This window comes from Bombina bombina, chromosome 4 (genome assembly GCF_027579735.1).
Source record: "Bombina bombina isolate aBomBom1 chromosome 4, aBomBom1.pri, whole genome shotgun sequence".
Lineage (NCBI taxonomy): Eukaryota > Metazoa > Chordata > Amphibia > Anura > Bombinatoridae > Bombina > Bombina bombina.
Genome location: NC_069502.1, coordinates 1227727391 through 1227753457, shown reverse-complemented (window position 1 = coordinate 1227753457; position 26067 = coordinate 1227727391). Strand labels below are relative to the sequence as shown.

General features: G+C 38.7%; 1 protein-coding gene across 3 annotated transcripts in view; it reads left to right on the top strand.

Annotated features, from left to right (window-relative positions):
- ABCC10 (ATP binding cassette subfamily C member 10) overlaps window positions 1–26067 on the top strand; it is a 628132-nt gene that overhangs the window by 255229 nt on the left and 346836 nt on the right. For all 3 annotated transcript variants that reach the window (XM_053712768.1, XM_053712767.1, XM_053712766.1), the window contains one exon: window positions 3144–3323. In XM_053712768.1, coding sequence (XP_053568743.1) covers window positions 3144–3323 — 180 coding nt within the window. The remainder of the gene's footprint in view (window positions 1–3143; window positions 3324–26067) is intronic.

Below are 26067 nucleotides of genomic sequence, written 5' to 3'. Positions count from 1 at the left end.
TGCTCATTCTTCTAATTTTTGTGGCTCCCCTTGTAAGCAATTTTTATTTTATTTGCCTTAATATTATCCAGTTTTTTCCATATATATCCTCTATAGAGAACCTAGTTAATGGTATGGGCTTGTATGTTCTAGTTTGTTTCCAAGTATCTCCCATAATTGGTTCCTTTCTTGTGTATACTGAAGAAAATAACTGGTTTAATACTTCAGCCTTCTTCCTGTCACTGTTAAACCCTTAACACATTTTCACATTTTCCTTCTTGTTTTTTGCCATTTATCTACTTAAAAAAACTTTTTGGGTTTGACTTAGAATCCTTTGCTATTAAAGGGATACTGAACCCAAATTTTTTCTTTCAGGATTCAGATATAGCATGCAATTTTAAGCAACTTTCTAATTTTCTTTCTAATTTTCTCCTATAATCAATTTTAAGTTTAGAAGCCGTTCCATTTTTGGTTCACAACCTTGGTTGTCCTTGTTGATTGGACATCACAATAAACAAGTGCTGCCCAGGGTCTGAACCAAAAATGTGCTGGCTTCTTAGCTCAGATGCCTTCTTTTTCAAATAAAGATAGCAAGAGAACAAAGAAAAATTGATAATAGAAATACATTAAAAAGTTGCTTAAAATTGCATGCTCTATCTGAATCATGAAAGAAAAAAAATGGGTTTAGTGTCCCTTTAACCCCTTAATGACCGGACCATTTTTCAGTTTTCTTACCCTTAATGACAATGGCTATTTTTACATTTCTGCAGTGTTTGTGTTTAGCTGTAATTTTCCTCTTACTCATTTACTGTACCCACACATATTATATACCGTTTTTCTCGCCATTAAATGGACTTTCTAAAGATACCATTTTTTTCATCACATCTTATAATTTAATATAAAAAATATATAAAATATGAGGAAAAAATGGAAAAAAACACACTTTTTCTAACTTTGACCTCCAAAATATGTTACACATCTACAACCACCAAAAAACACCCATGCTAAATAGTTTCTAAATTTTGTCCTGAGTTTAGAAATACCCAATGGTTACATGTTGTTTGCTTTTTTTGCAAGTTATAGGGCAATAAGTACAAGTAGAACTTTGCTATTTCCAAACCACTTTTTTTCAAAATTAGCGCTAGTTACATTGGAACACTGATATCTGTCCGGAATCCCTGAATATCCCTTGACATGTATATATTTTTTTTTAGAAGACAACCCAAAGTATTGATTTATGCCCATTTTGGTATATTTCATGCCACCATTTCACTGCCAAATGCGAGCAAATAAAAAAAATTGTTCACTTTTTCACAAATTTTGTCACAAACTTTAGGTTTCTCACTGAAATTATTTACAAACAGTTTGTGCAATTATGGCACAAATGGTTGTAAATGCTTCTCTGGGATCCCCTTTGTTCAGAAATAGCAGACATATATGGCTTTGGCGTTGCTTTTTGGTAATTAGAAGGCCGCTAAATGCAACTGCGCACCACACGTGTATTATGCCCAGCAGTGAAGGGGTTAATTAGGGATCTTGTAGGGACCTTGAAGGGTTAATTTTAGCTTTAGTGTAGTGTAGTAGACAACCCAAAGTATTGATCTAGGCCCATTTTGGTATATTTCATGCCACCATTTCACCGCCAAATGCGAGCAAATAAAAAAAAAAGTGACATTTTTCACAATTTTAGGTTTCTCACTTAAATTATTTACAAACAGCTTGTGCAATTATGGCACAAATGGTTGTAAATGCTTCTCTGGGATCTCCTTTGTTCATAAATAGCAGACATATATGGCTTTGGCGTTGCTTTTTGGCAATTAGGAGGCCGCTAAATGCTGCTGCGCACCACACTTGTATTAAGCCCAGCAGTGAAGGGGTTAATTAGGTAGCTTGTAGAGAGCTTGCAGGGTTAATTTTAGCTTTAGTGTAGAGATTAGCCTCCCACCTGACACATCCCACCCCCTGATCCCTCCCAGACAGCTCTCTTCCCTCCCCCACCCCACAATTGTCCCCGCCATCTTAAGTACTGGCAGAAAGTCTGCCAGTACTAAAATAAAAGGTGTTTTTTTTTTGTTTTTTGTTTTTTTTAATTATTCAGCTGTGATGGACCCCTGCCTTAACCCCCAACCTCCCTGATCCCCCCCAAACACCTCTCTAACCCTCCCCACCTACCTAATTGCCACCATCTTGGGTACTGGCAGCTGTCTGCCAGTACCCAGTTTTCCCCAAAAAATAAAGTGTTTTGTTACATGTTTTATTTTTATTTTTTCTGTAGTGTAGCTGCCCCAACCCCCCCCCCCCCACCCCCCCACCCCCAGATCCAGATCATTTTTTAAAAAAATTCTGCCCCCCTCCCTCTTACCTAAATTCATTGGTGGCAGTGCCAGTGATTGCTGCGCGCGCGCGCGCACACACACACACACACGCGCGCGTGCACGCAGCCCCCGCACGCTCCCGGCATCCGGCGTGCACAATACACTTGAAGGAACCGGATGCCGGGTAGCGATGGGCCGCCCACCCTCCTCCCTGTAAGCTCCCACCCACCAACGAACGGCCGCATCGCTACCGGTGCAGAGAGGGCCACATCGGATGCTTTCTAAAGGGTATTGCAGGATGCCTCAATATCGAGGCATCACTGCAATGCCCTGAGAGCTGCTGGAAGCGATTGCGATCGCTTCCAGCACTCTCTAAGACAACTGACGTACCAGGTACGTCCATTGTCACTAACTGCAAGTTTTTGCAGGACGTACCTGGTACGTCAGTTGTCATTAAGGGGTTAATCTTTAATCTTCAATTTTGGCCAATTTGTTTGCTTTTTTACATTCCTTATATATTTGGAAGTCTGGAGTCTGTACTATTTTCTTTGAATAATTGAAATGCCCTATGTTTTTCCTAATTTCTCTTAGCACATCTTTATTTAGCGACTTTGGCTTGGATTTATTTATTTTACTTTTATAACTATGTGTTATGAGTTGATAAGTGTGCCCTCTAGGATAGAGGAGCTGGTGATCTCTAGGACTATAATGGACGTAGGAACTGGTAACCTCTAAGACTATAATGAACGTATTTGCTGGTGGCCACTTGCTATATAATGGACGGGGGGGGCAGGGTGATCTGTGCTATGAAGGACAATAAAGCTATCTTATTACTTTTGTTGCCCTAAGCCGTCTGTAAAGGTGTAGACGATGATAACGGACATCAGACAGACCCAGTGACTGCCTCTGCTCTCGGGGAGGAGGAGAAGAAAGAAGGAGCGGTTGCCCTGCAGGTGTATGGGGCGTACTGGAGAGCGGTTGGGGGATTTCTGGCCGGCTGTGTATTACTTTCATTATTTCTTATGCAAGGTGAGAGTTACACCTGTCACTAAACATTCACACATAGGTACATAACACCCAAAAGAATTCAAAGTCTTCCCAAATTACTTGTGCAGTCTTAGTATAGAAACATAAAACAGAGAAATTGATGTTAGATAAGAACCAAAAGGTCCATCAAGTCTACACATATTGCATGTTACTGTTTACTTAGAATAGCCTTATGTATGTCCCACCAAGTCTACACATATTACATGTTACTTATTACTTAGTATAGCCTTATGCATGTCCCATCAAGTCTACACATATTACATGTTACTTATTACTTAGTATAACCTTATGTATGTCCCATCAAGTCTACACATATTACATGTTACTTATTACTTAGTATAGCCTTATGTATGTCCCATCAAGTCTACACATATTACATGTTACTTATTACTTAGTATAGCCTTATGTATGTCCCATCAAGTCTACACATATTACATGTTACTTATTACTTAGTATAGCCTTATGCATGTCCCATCAAGTCTACACATATTACATGTTACTTATTACTTAGTATAGCCTTATGTATGTCCCATCAAGTCTACACATATTACATGTTACTTATTACTTAGTATAGCCTTATGTATGTCCCATCAAGTCTACACATATTACATGTTACTTATTACTTAGTATAGCCTTATGTATGTCCCATCAAGACTACACATATTACTTATTACTTAGGATAGCCTTATGTATGTCCCATCAAGTCTACACATATTACTGTTACTTATTACTTAGTATAGCCTTATGTATGTCCCATCAAGTCTACACATATTACATGTTACTTATTACTTAGTATAGCCTTATGCATGTCCCATCAAGTCTACACATATTACATGTTACTTATTACTTAGTATAGCCTTATGTATGTCCCATCAAGTCTACACATATTACATGTTACTTATTACTTAGTATAGCCTTATGTATGTCCCATCAAGTCTACACATATTACATGTTACTTATTACTTATTATAGCCTTATGTATGTCCTATCAAGTCTACACATATTACATGTTACTTATTACTTAGTATAACTTTATGTATGTCCCATCAAGTCTACACATATTACTGTTACTTATTACTTAGTATAGCCTTATGCATGTCCCATCAAGTCTACACATATTACATGTTACTTATTACTTAGTATAGCCTTATGTATGTCCCATCAAGTCTACCCATATTACATGTTACGTATTACTTAGTATAGCCTTATGTATGTCCCATCAGGTCTACACATATTACATGTTACTTATTACTTAGGGTAACCTTATGTATGTCCCATCAAGTCTACACATATTACATGTTACTTATTACTTAGTATAACCTTATGTATGTCCCATCAGGTCTACACATATTACATGTTACGTATTACTTAGTATAGCCTTATGTATGTCCCATCAAGTCTACACATATTACATATTACTGTTTCCTTAGGATAGCCTTATGCATGTCCCATCAAGTCTACACATATTACATGTTACTTATTACTTAGTATAGCCTTATGCATGTCCCATCAAGTCTACACATATTACATGTTACTTATTACTTAGTATAGCCTTATGCATGTCCCATCAAGCCTACGCATATTACTGTTACTTATTACTTAGCATAGTCTTATGTATGTCCCATCAAGTCTACACATATTACATGTTACTTATTACTTAGGATAGCCTTATGTATGTCCCATCAAGTCTACACATATTACATGTTACTTATTACTTAGTATAACCTTATGCATGTCCCATCAAGTCTACACATATTACATGTTACTTATTACTTAGTATAGCCTTATGCATGTCCCATCAAGTCTACACATATTACATGTTACTTATTACTTAGTATAGCCTTATGTATGTCCCATCAAGTCTACACATATTACTTATTACTTAGGATAGCCTTATACATGTTCCATCAAGTCTACACATATTACATGTTACTTATTACTTAGTATAGCCTTATGTATGTCCAATCAAGTCTACACATATTACATGTTACTTATTACTTAGTATAGCCTTATGTATGTCCCATCAAGTCTACACATATTACATGTTACTTATTACTTAGTATAGCCTTATGTATGTCCAATCAAGTCTACACATATTACATGTTACTTATTACTTAGTATAGCCGTATGTATGTCCAATCAAGTCTACACATATTACATGTTACTTATTACTTAGTATAGCCTTATGTATGTCCCATCAAGTCTACACATATTACATGTTACTTATTACTTAGTATAGCCTTATGCATGTCCTATCAAGTCTACACATATTACATGTTACTTATTACTTAGTATAGCCTTATGCATGTCCTATCAAGTCTACACATATTACTGTTACTTATTACTTAGTATAGCCTTATGTATGTCCCATCAAGTCTACACATATTACTTATTACTTAGGATAGCCTTATACATGTTCCATCAAGTCTACACATATTACATGTTACTTATTACTTAGTATAGCCTTATGTATGTCCAATCAAGTCTACACATATTACATGTTACTTATTACTTAGTATAGCCTTATGTATGTCCCATCAAGTCTACACATATTACATGTTACTTATTACTTAGTATAGCCTTATGTATGTCCCATCAAGTCTACACATATTACATGTTACTTATTACTTAGTATAGCCTTATGCATGTCCTATCAAGTCTACACATATTACATGTTACTTATTACTTAGTATAGCCTTATGTATGTCCCATCAAGTATACAAATATTACATGTTACTTATTACTTAGTATAGCCTTATGCATGTCCCATCAAGTCTACACATATTACATGTAACTTATTACTTAGTATAGCCTTATGCATGTCCCATCAAGTATACAAATATTACATGTTACTGTTAACTTAGGACAAAAAGGGGGTTAAGTAGGGGGCGCCATAGGCAATCTGGATTTTCTAAAATTCTTAATCAGCTTGGTTAAATTTAGTTCAGTAAGGAACAAATTTGAGGCTAGTTTTCCTTTTTTTCTTATAGTTAATAGTCAAACATTAAGTGTGGATTAGGAAGGTTTGATAACATGCTCTGTGTTCTTGATATTAAATTGAATTGTTTCGTATTAAATCTCTTTATCTAGTTATAGTGTAAATGTGATGTGCAGAAGTTGTGACGGATTAAAAAGCACTAATGGTAATTCTACATCTATTATGTTTATATCATTTTAAAATTAAAAAAACTTAAAAAACTATTTTTGAACACTTTTTTGATACAGGTGATAATAGATTGACTGACGTTAGAAGATCTTATAATGTGAGCTATTGTTAGATGATAGTGTTGGTAATAATTTTTGTGAATGTGATCAAAATTAAGCAATGTGTACAGAATTAAGAAATAAATTCAAAATTTAATAAATGACAGTTTAAATAGTTCAATTTCCTATACCTATTATTAAATGCAGTTATATTTCTGAGAAAAGGAAAAAAATATTTTCTCATTATAATAATATTGTTCCCTTAAAAAAAGACACCGGTGTCCTAACAGCCGATAAATATAAAAATATTAAAATAGTAAGCTAAACACATACAAAATGCTTGATTTGCTAAAATTTCGCTTGACTTAAACCAAGTTAATTGTAAAACAAGTTGGTTATTTTCAAGATGCAAGATATATAACTTACATATACAATTTTGGCCGTAAAATATTGGAACCGTAATGATTGTTGCAATAAAGCGCTTTGTACATTTATATTATTGCTCAGTCTCTGTTTTGCAAACAGTAGTTTTGTAGCAAACAGTAGTTTTGTAGCAAACAGTAGTTTTGTAGCAAACAGTAGTTTTGTAGCCATTAGATCAGATAATAATAGAACGCCACACTTGTTGCAGATTTAAGATGTTTTACAGTTCCGTTCATTTCTAAGGTGATTGAAAGGTGTCAGAGTTCCATTTAGTTATCAGTGACTTTACTTCACCTAATATAAAATCCTGTGCGACACTTAGGTGAATATTATATTAGGTGAAGTAAAGTCACTAATAACTAAATGGAACTCCTTAATGAACTAAATTTAACTAAGCGGATTAAGAATTTTAGAAATTCCAGATTGCCTGTGGCGCCCCCTACTTAACTCCCTTTTTAGTATTATACACACGTGGAGTCAACTGTGAGAGACTCCATTAGTAAGGGAGGCTTTATCTGGTATAGAGTTTACACAGTTCAATTAACCGTTTTCTTTCTAATGACATGATGAGTCCACGGATCATGTAATTATTATTGGGATATTCACCTCCTGGCCAGCAGGAGGCGGCAAAGAGCACCACAGCAAAGCTGTTAAATATCACCTCCCTTCCCTCCAACCCCAGTCATTCTCTTTGCCTACGTTAGAGCAAGGAAGTGGTAAAGTTAGGTGTCTGGAAACATTCTTCAATCAAGAGATTATTATTTTATTTGCCGTACTAGTATGTGCTGTTTTTCCTCCAGGGTGTAGCTGTAGTCCATTTCAGTCTTTTCAGTAGAGCATTGGTGGCTTTTAAGCAAAGGGAACTTGTGGGACATAATTCTCACTGCGCCTCCCTCATATTTAAATAAAAGTTGCTGCCCTTATTATTATTTTCCACAGGTCCATGTGAGGGAAAGGACTTCTCTAAACCTAGTGAGCTGCCTTGCTGCCAGGCAGATTATTGAGGTAAGTGCTAATTTATTTTCTTAAGACATGGCAGTTTACTATTTCCCTAACAGGGATATTTAATACATTACTCCTAGTGTTGTAAGGGGATTATGTATGGCAGTATTGCAGGCACTGGGGACTTGATGAGAACTTGGCTCATTTTGGTGGTTTTATTAACGTTTTTGCATTAAGATGTCTGCTGAGATGTTATTTTTGACACGCCCACAATGGGCGGGGCCTGTGTGAGGTAAAAATGTATCTATTGCGCATTTGTTATTCTCTTACTCCCTGTGTATGGAGGAGAGATATCTGCATCTTATAGTTTTTCAAGTTTAACTGTCATTTGTTAGCCTGACATTACTGAAACAGCTCCAGTTTGGATTCAGGTTTTAAAAAATAAAGCAGTTTCATTTTAAAATTTAAAGAAACAGTAATGTTTTTTTCTTTATTTAAATTGTTCATAATTTAATCATTTAATTATTTATATTTATTCTGTTAAGATGGACCAAGCCTCTGTTATAGATTACAGATGTCCTTTATGTTTGAATGCTAATATTGAACCACCAATTCCTTTTTGTTCCTCATGTGTTGAGAGAACATTAAATCTTAAGGATAGGTTTTTTTTGAGCCTATATTGTGTAAGACGGATGCTGTCCAGGAGTCTTCTGACAATGCGCAAGATATGCCGCAGTTTTCTCCTCAGGTGTCCCAAATTTTAGTACCCATTAATTCAGTGCCCTGCGTTTCTTCTCAAGCTCTGGCTGGGGTCTCCTTGCAAGACATTGCTTACCTCATGTCTTCTGCAGTTTCTGATGCGTTGTCTGCTTTTCCAATGCTACAAGTCTAAAGAATCAGTGCGTAAGGTATCTGACTCGGTCGTGGCTATTCCGAATGTTTCCTCTCATAAATCTGATGAGGAGGATTTTTTGGAAGCATCTGAGGGTGAAATCTTAGATTCTGACAGTGTAATTCCTTCCTCTGATGCTGAAGTTGTATTTTTCAGGTTTAAGTTTGAACACCTCTGTTTACTACTCATGGAGGTTTTGGCTACTCTGGACGATTCGGACTCTGCTGTCATTGTCAACCCTAAAAAGTCTAGTAAACTTAACAAGTATTATGATGTACCTTCCATGCTGGAATGTTTTCCCGTACCAGATAGGGCTTCAGAAATTATTGTTAAGGAATGGGAGAAGCTGGGTATTCCTTTTTCTCCTTCTCCTATTTTTAAGAAGATGTTTCCCATTGATCACTATCGAGTCTTGGCAAACGGTCCCCAAGGTGGAAGGGGCAATTTCCACTTTAGCTAAGAGAACTGCTATTTCCATAGAGGATAGCTGTTCTTTTAAGGACCCTATGTATAAAAAACTGGAGGGTTTTCTTAAGAAAATGTATGTTCACCAGGGTTTACAATGGCAACCTGCGGTGTGTATTGCTACTGTTTCTAGCGCGGCGGCATATTGGTTTGATGCGTTGTCTGATTGCTTTTAAACAGACATTCCCCTTGAAGAGATCCAGGACAGGATCAGGGCTCTTAAATTGGCCAATTATTTCATTTCTGATGCTTCCCTTCAAGTTATCAAGTTGGGAGCAAAGATGTCTAGTTTTGCCATTCTGGCTCGAAGAGCTTGGTATGCAGATGTGTCATCTAAGTCTAAGCTTTTGTCTATTCCTTACAAGGGTAAGACCTTGTTTGACCCAGCTTTGGCTGAGATAATGTCTGACATTACAGGAGGAAAGGGTAATTTCCTTCCTCAGGATAAGAAGTCTAAGCAGAAGGGACGTCAGAGTAATTTTTGTTTCTTTCGAAACTTCAAGGGTAAACCCTCCTGTCCCTCTAAAAAACATTCAAGACCTTTCCCCCCAGGGGCAGATTTCTTCTCTCAAGATTATCTGTAGACCAGATAAAAAGAGAGGCGTTCTTATGTTGTGTTCGGGATATATCTGAAATGGGAGTGATAGTTCCTGTTCCAGTACAGGATCAGGGTCTGGGATTTAACTCCAATCTGTTTGTGGTTCCCAAGAAAGAGGGAACCTTCAGACCAATCTTGGATCTCAAGAGTCTAAACAAATTCCGTCCTTCAAAATGGAAACTATTCGTTCCATTCTTCCCTTAGATTAAGAGGGTCAATTTATGACAACAGTAGATTTAAAGGATGCGTACCTTCATGTTCCCATTCACAGGGATCATCACAAGTTTCTGAGATTTGCTTTTCTCCACAAACACTTCCAGTTTGTGGCTTTTCCTTTTGGACTAGCTACAGCTCCCAGAAATTTTTCTAAGGTTCTGGGATCTCTGTTGGCAGTGCTCCGGTTACAGGGTATTGCAGTGGTGTCTTATCTGGATGACATTCTGGTTTAGTCCCAGTCTTTTCATCTAGCAATCTCCCACACGGAGATGCTTGTATCCTTCCTGCGCTCTCACGGTTGGAAGGTGAATCTGGAAAGAGTTCCTTAATTCCATCTACAAGGGTAGTCTTTTTGGGAACCATAATAGATTCCGTTTTGATGAAAATATTTCTGACGGAATGTATGGAGGTAATCGGTCTCATGGTAGCCGCCATGGATATTGTTCCTTTTGCTCGTTTCCATCTCAGACCTCTTCAGTTATGCATGCTCAGACAGTGGAACGTGGATTACGCGGATCTGTCTCCGTGAATTCATTTAGATCAGATGACAAGAGATTCTTTTTGCAGACCTTTCTTGGTAATAGTGACTACGGATGCCAGCCTGACAGTTTGGGGAGCAGTCTGGGGCCTTCAGGGGACATGGACTTGGGAAGAATCTGTTCTCCCCATAAACATTCTAGAGCTAAGAGCAATCTTCAATGTTCTTCTGGCCTGGCCTCAGTTAGCTTCTGCCCGGTTTATCAGATTTCAGTCGGACAACACAACCTCAGTGGCTTACATCAACCATCAGAGTGGAACTCGGAGTTCTTTGGCCATGAAAGAGGTGTCCAAGATTATTCAGTGGGCGGAGACCCACAACTGTTGTCTGTCTGCGATCCACATTCCAGGAGTGGATAATTGGGAAGCGGATTTTCTGAGCAGACAGACCTTTCACCTGGGGGAATGGGAATTGCATCCGGAAGTGTTTTCCAACTTGATTCTCAAATGGGGACAGCTGGATCTAAATCTCATGGCATCTTGTCAGAATGCCAAGCTCCCAAGGTATGGGTCGAGGTCCAGGGACCCTCAGGCCATTCTGATAGATGCTCTGGCAATTACTTGCAATTTCAATCTTGCATACCTATTTCCTCCGTTTGCTCTCCTTCCTCGGGTCATTGCTCGGATCAAGCAAGAGAGAGCATCAGTGATTCTCATTGCTCCAGCGTTGCCTCGCAGGATTTGGTATGCAGACCTAGTGGAGATGTCATCTCTCCCTCTTTGGAAATTTCCTCTAAGAAAGGCCCTTCTACTTCAAGGGCCCTTCCTTCATCCAAATCTAGTTTCTCTGAAGCTGATTGCTTGGAGATTGAACGCTTAATTTTATCTAGGCGTGGTTTTTCAGATCAGGTCATTGAGACTATGATTCAGTCTCGCAAGCCTGTTACCAGGAAAATTTACCATAAGATTTGGCGTAAATATCTGTATTGGAGCGATTCCAAAGGCTACTCTTGGAGTAGAGTTCAGATTCCTAGGATTTTATATTTTCTCCAAGAGGGTTTGGAGAAGGGGTTATCGGCAAACTCCTTGGACGGTCAAATTTCTGCCTTATCTATTTTGTTAAATAAACGTCTGGCAGAGGTACCAGATGTTCAATCGTTCTGTCAGGCCTTGGTCACAAACCTTTTACTCCTCCCTGGAGTCTTAACCTTGCTCTTAAAGTTCTTCAGCAGGCTCCTTTTGAACCTATGCATTCCTTAGATATTAAGTTGTTATCTTGGAAGGTTTTGTTTCTTGTTGCTATTTCTTCTGCTCATAGAGTCTCTGAACTCTCGGCTTTACAGCATGAGTCTACCTATCTTATCTTTCACTCAGATAAGGTTGTTTTACCTACTAAATTGGGTTTTCTTCCTAAAGTAGTTTCAGATCGGAACATTAATCATGAGATTGTTGTTCCTTCTTTATGTCCTAATCCTTCTTCTCATAAGGAACGTCTTCTGCACAACCTAGACGTGGTTCGTGCTCTGAAATTCTATTTACAGGCGACTAAGGATTTTCGTCAGTCTTCTGCTCTGTTTGTAGTTTTCTTTGGGAAACGTAAGGGGCAGAAAGCTACGGCTACTTCTCTTTCTTTGTGGCTGAAGAGTATAATTCGCTTGGCCTATGAAACTGCTGGACAGCAGCCTCCTGAGAAGGTTACGGCTCATTCTACAAGGGCTGTTTCCTCTTCCTGGGCATTCAAAAATAAAGCTTCTGTAGAACAGATTTGCAAGGCTGCAACCTGGTCCTCTCTACATACTTTTTCAAAATTCTATAAGTTTGAGACTTTTGCCTTCAAGCAGTGGTGCCTTCTGTTTAGGTTCCCTGTCTTGTCCCTTCCTTATCATCTGTGTCCTCTAGCTTGGGTATTGATTCCCAATAGTAATTAGATGATCCGTGGACTCATTGTGTCATTAGAAAGAAAACAAAATTTATGATTACCTGATAAATGTATTTATTTCTTGACACGATGAGTCCACGGCTCGCCCTGTTTTTGATGACAGGATATTTTTTATGTTCTAAACCTCAGGCACCTCTGCACCTTGTTGCTTCCTTTTTCTCCTTTACTTCGGTCGAATGACTGGGGTTGGATAGAAGGGAAGTGATATTTAACAGGTTTGCTGCTCTTTGCGCACTCCTGCTGGACAGGAGGTGAATATCCCAATAGTATTTAGATGATCCGTGGACTCATCGTGTCAAGAAATAAATAAATTTATCAGGTAAGCATAAATTTCGTATGTTCCATCAAGTCTACACATATTACACGTTACTTATTACTTAGGATAACCTTATGTATGTCCCATCAAGTCTACACATATTACATGTTACTTATTACTTAGCATAGCCTTATGTATGTCCCATCAAGTCTATACTTATTATATGTTACTTATTACTTTGTATAGCCTTATACATGTCCCATCAAGTCTACACATATTACATGTTACTTATTACTTAGTATAGCCTTATGTATGTCCCATCAAGTCTACACATATTACATGTTACTTATTACTTAGTATAACCTTATGTATGTCCCATCAAGTCTACACATATTACATGTTACTTATTACTTAGGATAGCCTTATGCATGTCCCATTAAGTCTACACATATTACATGTTACTTATTACTTAGTATAGCCTTATGCATGTCCCATCAAGTCTACACATATTACATGTTACTGTTTCCTTTGGATAGCCTTATGCATGTCCCATCAAGTCTACACATATTACATGTTACTGTTTCCTTAGGATAGCCTTATGCATGTCCCATCAAGTCTACACATATTACATGTTACTGTTTCCTTAGGATAGCCTTATGCATGTCCCATCAAGTCTACACATATTACATGTTACTGTTTTCGTAGGATAGCCTTATGAATATCCCATCAAATCTTCACATATTACATGTTACTTATTACTTAGGATAGCCTTATGCATGTCCCATCAAGTATACACATATTACATGTTACTGTTTTCTTAGGATAGCCTTATGCAAATTGTCTCCTTCTCCGATAGAACCATTAGCAGAACAACAAACTTCATGACTTAATCATGGAATGTATAGATGTGACCACCATAGTGTGGTGTAAGCCTTGTAATTATGCTGACATTACACAGACATTTACTTCTATTTTAAATGCTGAATTTTTTTTTTTCCAAATCTGTTTTATTGAAAGATAATTAATGTGTGAACAAATACACATAATTGTCATATTCAAATCTGTACAAAATATTAACGAATACAGGGAGAAAAACATAACATACGAGATATTGATCAATAATTACAACGTTATATAAACATTTCGTGTAATGGTAATTTGGAACAGATATTATTCACATTATTCAGAGATAGTAATAAAAACATGATTTATGTCACATTATTAAACAAATAAATTTGGTAAAATAACCTTCAATGGGGCCAATCAGTAACAACTTTAAGAACAGAGAGTCATAGTGGATAAACTGTAACTAAAATAAATGATTAATGGATTGTTAGAAGATTATGGTCAGGTCAGAGAGGACTGGATATAAGTTGGGTAACGAATAGGGTAGGAAAGAAGTTAGGGATTAGGAAGGGGTTGTAAAGAAAGAAAAAAAAAAAAAAAAAAAGGGGGGGGGGAATTTAGGGGATGAAAGAAAAATAAGTCTGCAAATATGTAGGCGCTTAAATACACCAATGTGCATATATGTGTAAGGATCTCCCTATTTATGTAGCCAAGCGTCCCAAACTAGCCAGTAGACATCCATCTGATCAATCGAATTGTAAAAATGTCTCTCCATATTTGCCATATAGTCAATCACACCTTTGATTTCTGATAGGCTAGGGGGTTTGGGGGATTTCCAAGATCTTGCTATGCAAAGTTTGGTTGCCGTGAAAATGTACACCAACAGTCTCTTCGACATTTGTGTTATATCGTCTCCCAGTATATGTAGTAGGGCGCTAAGTGGTGTTACCTGATTTATTAAATGTAGAGTTACACGTCTTTAACTTCTCTCCACAACGGAGATAGTTTCGGACATTCCCACCAGATATGGAGGTTAGTACCTTCATTTCCACATTCTCGCCAACACATGGGCGAGGATTCTGGGTACATTTTGGAAAGTTTGACAGGGGTTCTATGCCATTTTAGCAATACCTTGATATATACTTCTAGCATAGTGATGCAATGTATGGTTTTCTTTGTAAGAGAAATAGCCTCGTCCCAATCTTGATCAGGAATGTTGGTGCCTACTTCTCGAATTTAGGCCTTATATTGCCATGGAATTCCTTGGGTGAGATCTGAAAGGAGTAGGTTATAGTACAATGTAAGAGGTTTGGGTTGTTTACAACCCCTGTTCCAACCGATTTCCCATGGAGAGGGTTTTCTAATGGTAGTCGCAAGAAATCCCCAAGTTCTCAGGAAACTAATAACTCTTATGAATTCAAAAGGAAACCAAGGTGGGGTTGGGTTAAATCTGATCTTTAGCAGCGAAAGGTCTAGGGTTTAATGCTGATTGAAAAAATCTCCGATAGTGGAATAACCCTTCAGTACCCACCTGAATTGATATTTCTGAGGTCCCAGAAAAATCCCACTGTCCCATGTATTGGCGAAGGATGGGGGGCGATCAGTATTCTATGTCTTAGAGATTCCCAAATGTTTAAATTATGCTTCACTACGACATTGTGTAAAAATGGTTGTAGTTTCGTCCTGTTAGGGACCCAAATTAGATCTATCAGACCCAGGTCCTCTGGTATCCCAGAGGCCTCCAGGAGATATCAGCCTGGTCTATCTTCTTTGATGCCCCACTCAGAGACGTGAGATAATCTTGTTGCTTCGTAATAAGTGAAGACATTAGGTGCTGCTGTACCCCCTCGGGAAAAAGATCTATGTAGTGTGTTAAAGGCAATGGGGGCTTTGTTTTGCCATATGTAGTTAGCAAAAAGTTTATGTATCTGAAATAAGGTGGGTTTTGGGACATTGAGTGGGATACATCTAAATATATATAAAATCTTTGGAATCAGGGACATTTTTACCGCGGCTACTCTACCTAACCAAGACAGCTCCTTGAAGTCCCATTTCTCTATTAAGCCTTGGAGATTACGAAGTAATAAACTGTAATTATCACATGAATCACAGTAAAGACTGCGGGTATGGAGGTCAGTGGCATCGTTAAAAGCAGGGTCACATCATCAGTGAAAAGAACTATCTTTTCTGGAGGAGATTTGATTGGCACCCCTACATCCTGGTTAAACTGTTTGATTCTTTGGGCGTACGGTTCCATTGCCAGTGCAAAGATGAGTGGAGAGAGGGGGCAACCTTGCCTGGTTCCATTACTAATTGAAAACTCAGCAGAGCAGAATCCCATGCCTCTCACTCTCGCATATGGGGCTGAGTATAAGGTAATTACCACATTCTGTTTGATCTTTTCCTGGTTTAGGAACGGGGATAATCGTAGCCTCCAGGAATTCCCTTCGTATCTCTCCCGACTCCCTAATTTCATTAAAAAGGCACTTTAAGATTTCCAAGAGCTGCGGCTTTAATTTCTTATAAAATGTTCCCGTGAAGCCATCTGGGCATGGGGCTTTATTGTTTTGTATCTGTTTTAAGACATTCTCAATCTCTCTTGACGAAAATGGTTGTAGCAATATCTCCGCATCCGCCAATTGTGGTAGTTGTAAGGTTTTCAAGAAATCTGAGATATCCTGAACGTGGGCTGCGATGGGGCGCTCATGTATATCTATATTGTACAATTTAGAGTAGTATTCCGCAAACATGGTGCGGATGTCTGCTGTAGTGGACGCAGTTTGGCCTTCATGGGATAGGAAGGGGATACGTGCTGCTGCCGCTCTTCGTCGTAGCTTTATTACTCTTAGAGTACATAAGTTGCCTAAACTGCATTACCGCTTCCTGAATCCTTTCAGTTTCCCTTTCTTTAATGAGGGATTTAAGGTGAAGGATTTCATTTGAAAGAATTGGGGTGGGGTTGATTTTGTTCAACCTATCTGCTTTTCGTAGGTCGCACATCAACTTCCCTAAGGGTCCTCCTTTATCTTTTTTAGCCTTAGCTAGTTTGCTGATACATAAGCCTCTAATGTATGCTTAAATGCCCCCCATCTAGTTTGCTGCGAGGTGTCATCTTCCGAATTATGTCGGAAAAAGTCGGTTGTCGCTTCCTGAAGTGACCCCAGGAAAAGGGGGTCTGTCCTCCATAGGAATTGTGGAAATTTCCATCTGGGTCTGGACGTAAGCGTCGTATTACTTGGCATTGTGATAGTTTCTTTCATGTAATTAGCAAGAGTCCATGAGCTAGTGACGTATGGGATATACATTCCTACCAGGAGGGGCAAAGTTTCCCAAACCTCAAAATGCCTACAAATACACCCCTCACCACACCCACAATTCAGTTTTACAAACTTTGCCTCCGATGGAGGTGGTGAAGTAAGTTTGTGCTAGATTCTACGTTGATATGCGCTCCGCAGCAAGTTGGAGCCCGGTTTTCCTCTCAGCGTGCAGTGAATGTCAGAGGGATGTGAGGAGAGTATTGCCTATTTGAATGCAGTGATCTCCTTCTACGGGGTCTATTTCATAGGTTCTCTGTTATCGGTCGTAGAGATTCATCTCTTACCTCCCTTTTCAGATCGACGATATACTCTTATATATACCATTACCTCTACTGATTCTCGTTTCAGTACTGGTTTGGCTATCTGCTATATGTAGATGAGTGTCCTGGGGTAAGTAAGTCTTATTTTCTGTGACACTCCTAGCTATGGTTGGGCACTTTGTTTATAAAGTTCTAAATATATGTATTCAAACATTTATTTGCCTTGACTCAGAATGTTCAACTTTCCTTATTTTCAGACAGTCAGTTTCATATTTGGGATAATGCATTTTAATTTAACATTTTTTCTTACCTTAAAATTTGACTTTTTCCCTGTGGGCTGTTAGGCTCGCGGGGGCTGAAAATGCTTCATTTTATTGCGTCATTCTTGGCGCAGACTTTTTTGGCGCAAAAATTCTATTTCCGTTTCCGGCGTCATACGTGTCGCCGGAAGTTGCATCATTTTTTTACGTTATTTTGCGCCAAAAATGTCGGCGTTCCGGACGTGGCGTCATTTTTGGCGCCAGAAGCATTTAGGCGCCAAATAATGTGGGCGTCTTATTTGGCGCGAAAAAATATGGGTGTCGCTTTTGTCTCCACATTATTTAAGTCTCATTTTTTATTGCTTCTGGTTGCTAGAAGCTTGTTCTTTGGCATTTTTTCCCATTCCTGAAACTGTCATTTAAGGAATTTGATCAATTTTGCTTTATATATATGTTGTTTTTTCTCTTACATATTGCAAGATGTCTCACGTTGCATCTGAGTCAGAAGATACTACAGGAAAATCGCTGTCAAGTGCTGAATCTACCAAAGCTAAGTGTATCTGCTGTAAACTTTTGGTAGCTATTCCTCCAGCTGTTGTTTGTATTGATTGTCATGACAAACTTGTTAAAGCAGATAATATTTCCTTTAGTAAAGTACCATTGCCTGTTGCAGTTCCTTCAACATCTAAGGTGCAGAATGTTCCTGATAATATAAGAGATTTTGTTTCTGAATCCATAAAGAAGGCTATGTCTGTTATTTCTCCTTCTAGTAAACATAAAAAATCTTTTAAAACTTCTCTCCCTACAGATGAATTTTTAAATGAACATCATCATTCTGATTCTGATGATTCCTCTGGTTCAGAGGATTCTGTCTCAGAGGTTGATGCTGATAAATCTTCATATTTATTTAAAATGGAATTTATTTGTTCTTTACTTAAAGAAGTACTAATTGCTTTAGAAATAGAGGATTCTGGTCCTCTTGATACTAATTCTAAACGTTTAGATAAGGTATTTAAAGCTCCTGTGGTTATTCCAGAAGTTTTTCCTGTTCCTAATGCTATTTCTGCAGTAATTTCCAAAGAATGGGATAATTTGGGTAATTCATTTACTCCTTCTAAACGTTTTAAGCAATTATATCCTGTGCCGTCTGACAGATTAGAATTTTGGGACAAGATCCCTAAAGTTGATGGGGCTATTTCTACCCTTGCTAAACGTACTACTATTCCTACGTCAGATGGTACTTCGTTTAAGGATCCTCTAGACAGGAAAATTGAATCCTTTCTAAGAAAAGCTTATCTGTGTTCAGGTAATCTTCTTAGACCTGCTATATCTTTGGCTGATGTTGCTGCAGCTTCAACTTTTTGGTTGGAAACTTTAGCGCAACAAGTAACACATCGTGATTCTCATGATATTATTATTCTTCTTCAGCATGCTAATAATTTTATCTGTGATGCCATTTTTGATATTATCAGAGTTGATGTCAGGTTTATGTCTCTAGCTATTTTAGCTAGAAGAGCTTTATGGCTTAAAACTTGGAATGCTGATATGGCTTCTAAATCAACTTTACTTTCCATTTCTTTCCAGGGTAACAAATTATTTGGTTCTCAGTTGGATTCCATTATTTCAACTGTTACTGGTGGGAAAGGAACTTTTTTACCACAGGATAAAAAATCTAAAGGTAAAAACAGGGCTAATAATCGTTTTCGTTCCTTTCGTTTCAACAAAGAACAAAAGCCTGATCCTTCATCCTCAGGAGCAGTTTCAGTTTGGAGACCATCTCCAGTCTGGAATAAATCCAAGCCAGCTAGAAAGGCAAAGCCTGCTTCTAAGTCCACATGAAGGTGCGGCCCTCATTCCAGCTCAGCTGGTAGGGGGCAGGTTACGTTTTTTTCAAGGAAATTTGGATCAATTCTGTTCACAATCTTTGGATTCAGAGCATTGTTTCAGAAGGGTACAGAATTGGTTTCAAGTTGAGACCTCCTGCAAAGAGATTTTTTCTTTCCCGTGTCCCAGTAAATCCAGTAAAAGCTCAAGCATTTCTGAAATGTGTTTCAGATCTAGAGTTGACTGGAGTAATTATGCCAGTTCCAGTTCCGGAACAGGGGATGGGGTTTTATTCAAATCTCTTCATTGTACCAAAGAAGGAGAATTCTTTCAGACCAGTTCTGGATCTAAAAATATTGAATCGTTATGTAAGGATACCAACGTTCAAGATGGTAACTGTAAGGACTATCTTACCTTTTGTTCAGCAAGGGAATTATATGTCCACAATAGATTTACAGGATGCATATTCCGATTCATCCAGATCATTATCAGTTCCTGAGATTCTCGTTTCTGGACAAGCATTACCAATTTGTGGCTCTGCCGTTTGGCCTAGCTACAGCTCCAAGAATTTTTACAAAGGTTCTCGGTGCCCTGCTGTCTGTAATCAGAGAACAGGGTATTGTGGTATTTCCTTATTTGGACGATATCTTGGTACTTGCTCAGTCTTTACATTTAGCAGAATCTCATACGAATCGACTTGTGTTGTTTCTTCAAGATCATGGTTGGAGGATCAATTTACCAAAAAGTTCTTTGATTCCTCAGACAAGGGTAACCTTTCTGGGTTTCCAGATGGATTCAGTGTCCATGACTCTGTCTTTAACAGACAAGAGACGTCTAAAGTTGATTGCAGCTTGTCGAAACCTTCAGTCACAATCATTCCCTTCGGTAGCCTTATGCATGGAAATTCTAGGTCTTATGACTGCTGCATCGGACGCGATCCCCTTTGCTCGTTTTCACATGCGACCTCTTCAGCTCTGTATGCTGAAGCAATGGTGCAAGGATTACACGAAGATATCTCAATTAATATCTTTAAAACCGATTGTTCGACACTCTCTAATATGGTGGACAGATCACCATCGTTTAATTCAGGGGGCTTCTTTTGTGCTTCCGACCTGGACTGTAATTTCAACAGATGCAAGTCTCACAGGTTGGGGAGCTGTGTGGGGATCTCTGACGGCACAAGGAGTTTGGGAATCTCAGGAGGTGAGATTACCGATCAATATTTTGGAACTCCGTGCAATTTTCAGAGCTCTTCAGTTTTGGCCTCTTCTGAAGAGAGAATCGTTCATTTGTTTTCAGACAGACAATGTCACAACTGTGGCATACATCAATCATCAAGGAGGGACTCACAGTCCTCTGGCTATGAAAGAAGTATCTCGAATTTTGGTTTGGGCGGAATCCAGATCCTGTCTAATCTCTGCGGTTCATATCCCAGGTGTAGACAATTGGGAAGCGGATTATCTCAGTCGCCAAACGTTGCATCCGGGCGAATGGTCTCTTCACCCAGAGGTATTTCTTCAGATTGTTCAAATGTGGGAATTTCCAGAAATAGATCTAATGGCGTCCCATCTAAACAAGAAACTTCCCAGGTATCTGTCCAGATCCCGGGATCCTCAGGCGGAGGCAGTGGATGCATTATCCCTTCCTTGGAAGTATCATCCTGCCTATATCTTTCCGCCTCTAGTTCTTCTTCCAAGAGTAATCTCCAAGATTCTGAAGGAATGCTCGTTTGTTCTGCTGGTAGCTCCGGCATGGCCTCACAGGTTTTGGTATGCGGATCTTGTCCGGATGGCCTCTTGCCAACCATGGACTCTTCCGTTAAGACCAGACCTTCTGTCACAAGGTCCTTTTTTCCATCAGGATCTGAAATCCTTAAATTTAAAGGTATGGAGATTGAACGCTTGATTCTTGGTCAAAGAGGTTTCTCTGACTCTGTGATTAATACTATGTTACAGGCTCGTAAATCTGTATCTCGAGAGATATATTATAGAGTCTGGAAGACTTATATTTCTTGGTGTCTTTCTCATCATTTTTCCTGGCATTCTTTTAGAATACCGAGAATTTTACAGTTTCTTCAGGATGGTTTAGATAAGGGGTTGTCCGCAAGTTCTTTGAAAGGACAAATCTCTGCTCTTTCTGTTTTTTTTTTCACAGAAAGATTGCTATTCTTCCTGATATTCATTGTTTTGTACAAGCTTTGGTTCGTATAAAACCTGTCATTAAGTCAATTTCTCCTCCTTGGAGTTTGAATTTGGTTCTGGGAGCTCTTCAAGCTCCTCCGTTTGAACCTATGCATTCATTGGACATTAAATTACTTTCTTGGAAAGTTTTGTTCCTTTTGGCCATCTCTTCTGCCAGAAGAGTTTCTGAATTATCTGCTCTTTCTTGTGAGTCTCCTTTTCTGATTTTTCATCAGGATAAGGCGGTGTTGCGAACTTCTTTTGAATTTTTACCTAAAGTTGTGAATTCCAACAACATTAGTAGAGAAATTGTGGTTCCTTCATTATGTCCTAATCCTAAGAATTCTAAGGAGAAATCGTTGCATTCTTTGGATGTTGTTAGAGCTTTGAAATATTATGTTGAAGCTACGAAATCTTTTCGTAAGACTTCTAGTCTATTTGTTATCTTTTCCGGTTCTAGAAAAGGCCAGAAAGCTTCTGCCATTTCTTTGGCATCTTGGTTGAAATCTTTAATTCATCTTGCTTATGTTGAGTCGGGTAAAACTCCGCCTCAGAGAATTACAGCTCATTCTACTAGGTCAGTTTCTACTTCCTGGGCGTTTAGGAATGAAGCTTCGGTTGACCAGATCTGCAAAGCAGCAACTTGGTCCTCTTTGCATACTTTTACTAAATTCTACCATTTTGATGTATTTTCTTCTTCTGAAGCAGTTTTTGGTAGAAAAGTACTTCAGGCAGCGGTTTCAGTTTGAATCTTCTGCTTATGTTTTTCATTAAACTTTATTTTGGGTGTGGATTATTTTCAGCAGGAATTGGCTGTCTTTATTTTATCCCTCCCTCTCTAGTGACTCTTGTGTGGAAAGATCCACATCTTGGGTAGTCATTATCCCATACGTCACTAGCTCATGGACTCTTGCTAATTACATGAAAGAAAACATAATTTATGTAAGAACTTACCTGATAAATTCATTTCTTTCATATTAGCAAGAGTCCATGAGGCCCGCCCTTTTTTTGTGGTGGTTATGATTTTGTATAAAGCACAATTATTCCAATTCCTTATTTTATATGCTTTCTCACTTTTTTATCACCCCACTTCTTGGCTATTCGTTAAACTGAATTGTGGGTGTGGTGAGGGGTGTATTTGTAGGCATTTTGAGGTTTGGGAAACTTTGCCCCTCCTGGTAGGAATGTATATCCCATACGTCACTAGCTCATGGACTCTTGCTAATATGAAAGAAATGAATTTATCAGGTAAGTTCTTACATAAATTATGTTTTTGCGTCATGATCTGACCACGGACACGGGATATAATAACTGTGCGGACTTCATTCAAAGTCCAAGAATCTGTAAAGAAATAGTCTATCCTGGAATAGGATCTATGTGTCGGGGACAGATATGAGTAATCTCTTGTAGTTGTGTTTAGGGAACGCCAGATATCGAAGAGTTGATATTGGTACACTGTCTCAGAATCTTGGGGCGGATGAATTATTATGGGTATCTCTAGATCCTGGGCCTGAAAACCTCTTATCTAACTCTGGTTCCCACACTAGGTTAAAGTCACCTCCAATAAGGACGTTGCCTTGTTTAATTTGATCAACTAAGGCAAAGGTCTTTCTAAGAAATTTCAATTGTCCCTGATTGGGAGCATATATATTGACTAGGGTAAATGTGCAATTATTCAGCTTGCATACTATCATGACATATCGTCCCTCTTTATCTTGTTCTGTATGCAAACATTGGAAGGAGAGATTTCGGTTGATCAAGATCGCGACGAGACTACTTTTGCCTATATAGGACACTGGCTGTACATAGGGGAAAAGCGGAGTTTTAAGTCTCAGTTCGTCACCTGCTATCCAATGGGTCTCCTGAAGGAAGCCGACATCAGTTTTAAGTGATGTCAAATAATTAACAAGAAGGCTCCTCTTTTTTGGGGAATTTAATCCTCTAACGTTTAATGTAGTAAATGTAAGGGGGGAGGAGCGCATCATGTTTGGAGAAGGGAAAAAAAAATGGGGTGGAAATTAAAAGAATACAAATAAGTAAGAAGGTTATAGAGGAGGTCGGTAGAGGTTAGGGGAGTGTAAGCAAAGTTTAAGAGTTACCCAACCAGACAAATGAGGTTCAAGGAAATTAAGTTACCAATAATTTCCACATAAGTCATGAAATAATATACATTAAAATACAATCTCAGACTATGGATGAAACAAATAAGGCAACTTGATGACATACATGAAAATAATATTAAAATGAAATTATATGGGATTTAATTTCCGTTGCTTACGATGTAAGCTCAAAGGTGTAACAAGATGGACAAGGGATTCATAAATGGTCAATATTTACAAGGGTAAGGGGGGGAAATGACAAGGTAAGGTATGGGATGTCAGATAATTGCCATGTTTAGTGGAAGGGTAAGGGAGGGGGGAGTCAGTGGAGTTCCTGAAGGGTAAGGGACTTAGGTCCAGAATATGTAAGAGACAGTTGGTCAATATTGATGGTCAGCAGCGGGAGAAAAAGTCTCCTATTTCAGGGGATTAGGCGGAGGGAAGAGAGGGTTAGGGAGTAGGGAATGGAGAATGGAGGGGCGAAGCCTTAAAAGATAGACCCGTCTAAGCTTGTTACTATAACAGGTGAACAACCTCAGAGGGGGGGGGGGGGGGGGTTGGGTACTTATATAAGGTAAAATGAAACCTGAGTTATTAAAAGACTCCAGTTATAATATGAAATAATTTAATAACAGTGAAAATGATAAAGGTATAAGTAATAGTAAGGGGACCTATTCCCTGGGGGGCACATTTAAATGAATATTATAATGATGAAACAATTGGCGTCTTATGGGGTCCAGAAAAAATAAGAACGAGCAACAACATAGCATCCTTAATAAACATTGAACATACCTTAACCCTGGAAGACATTAACCAAGACGTTATTCTAGTATAGTGATGCATAATGACCTAGTCTAAAGTTACTTGGATTATGTCTATATGGGTCGTCTAATGTCTGGACTACACCGCCTAAGGTGGATAGCTGGATCTATTACATGTTGTCCATCTCGTCAATTATTAAGGTAATGAATCAGAAGGTTAATGAATGTTAGGTCTACTGTCCGTGGGTTTAGTCAGACACTATTCTCTAACTGCTATCAACAGGGGCTTCACTGTCATACACATTTTGGTGTGTCGTGTAGCTAAAAAGACATGTATTTTATATGGTATTGCCCTCCTCAATCAACCTGAGACTATATCCTAATGATGATGGTATGTCAGTAAAGAAGGCAAGCATGTATTATCTATTTCTGGTAATGTGTCCTCACTTAGACCTAGATTTGGAGTTTGGCGGTAGCCGTGAAAACCAGCGTTAGAGGCTCCTAACGCTGGTTTTAGGCTACCGCCGGTATTTAGAGTCTCTCAAAATAGGGTCTAACACTCACTTTTCAGCCGCGACTTTTCCATACCGCAGATCCCCTTACGTCAATTGCGTATCCTATCTTTTCAATGGGATCTTCCTAACTCCGGTATTTAGAGTCGTTTCTGAAGTGAGCGTTAGACATCTAACGACAAAACTCCAGCCGCAGGAAAAAAGTCAGTAGTTAAGAGCTTTCTGGGCTAACGCCGGTTCATAAAGCTCTTAACTACTGTGCTCTAAAGTACACTAACACCCATAAACTACCTATGTACCCCTAAACCGAGGTCCCCCCACATCGCCGCCACTCGATTAAATTTTTTTAACCCCTAATCTGCCGACCGCCACCTACGTTATCCTTATGTACCCCTAATCTGCTGCCCCTAACACCGCCGACCCCTGTATTATATTTATTAACCCCTAATCTGCCCCCCACAACGTCGCCGCCAGCTACCTACACTTATTAACCCCTAATCTGCCATCCGCACGCCGCCGCCAGCTACATTATCCCTATGTACCCCTAATCTGCTGCCCCTAACACCGCCGACCCCTATATTATATTTATTAACCCCTAATCTGCCCCCCACAACGTCGCCTCCACCTGCCTACACTTATTAACCCCTAATCTGCCGAGCGGACCTGAGCGCTACTATAATAAAGTTATTAACCCCTAATCCGCCTCACTAACCCTATAATAAATAGTATTAACTACACTATCAATAAATTAATTAAATAAACTACCTACAATTACCTACAATTAACCTAACACTACACTATCAATAAATTAATTAAATACAATTGCTACAAATAAATACAATTAAATAAACTAGCTAAAGTACAAAAAATAAAAAAGAACTAAGTTACAAAAAATAAAAAAATATTTACAAACATAATAAAAATATTACAACAATTTTAAACTAATTACACCTACTCTAAGCCCCCTAATAAAATAACAAAGCCCCCCAAAATAAAAAAATGCCCTACCCTATTCTAAATTACTACAGTTCAAAGCTCTTTTACCTTACCAGCCCTGAACAGGGCCCTTTGCGGGGCATGCCCCAAGAAATACAGCTCTTTTGCCTGTAAAAAAAAACATACAATACCCAAGCCCCCCAACATTACAACCCACCACCCACATACCCCTAATCTAACCCAAACCCCTCTTAAATAAACCTAACACTAAGCCCCTGAAGATCATCCTACCTTGTCTTCACCATACCAGGTTCACCGA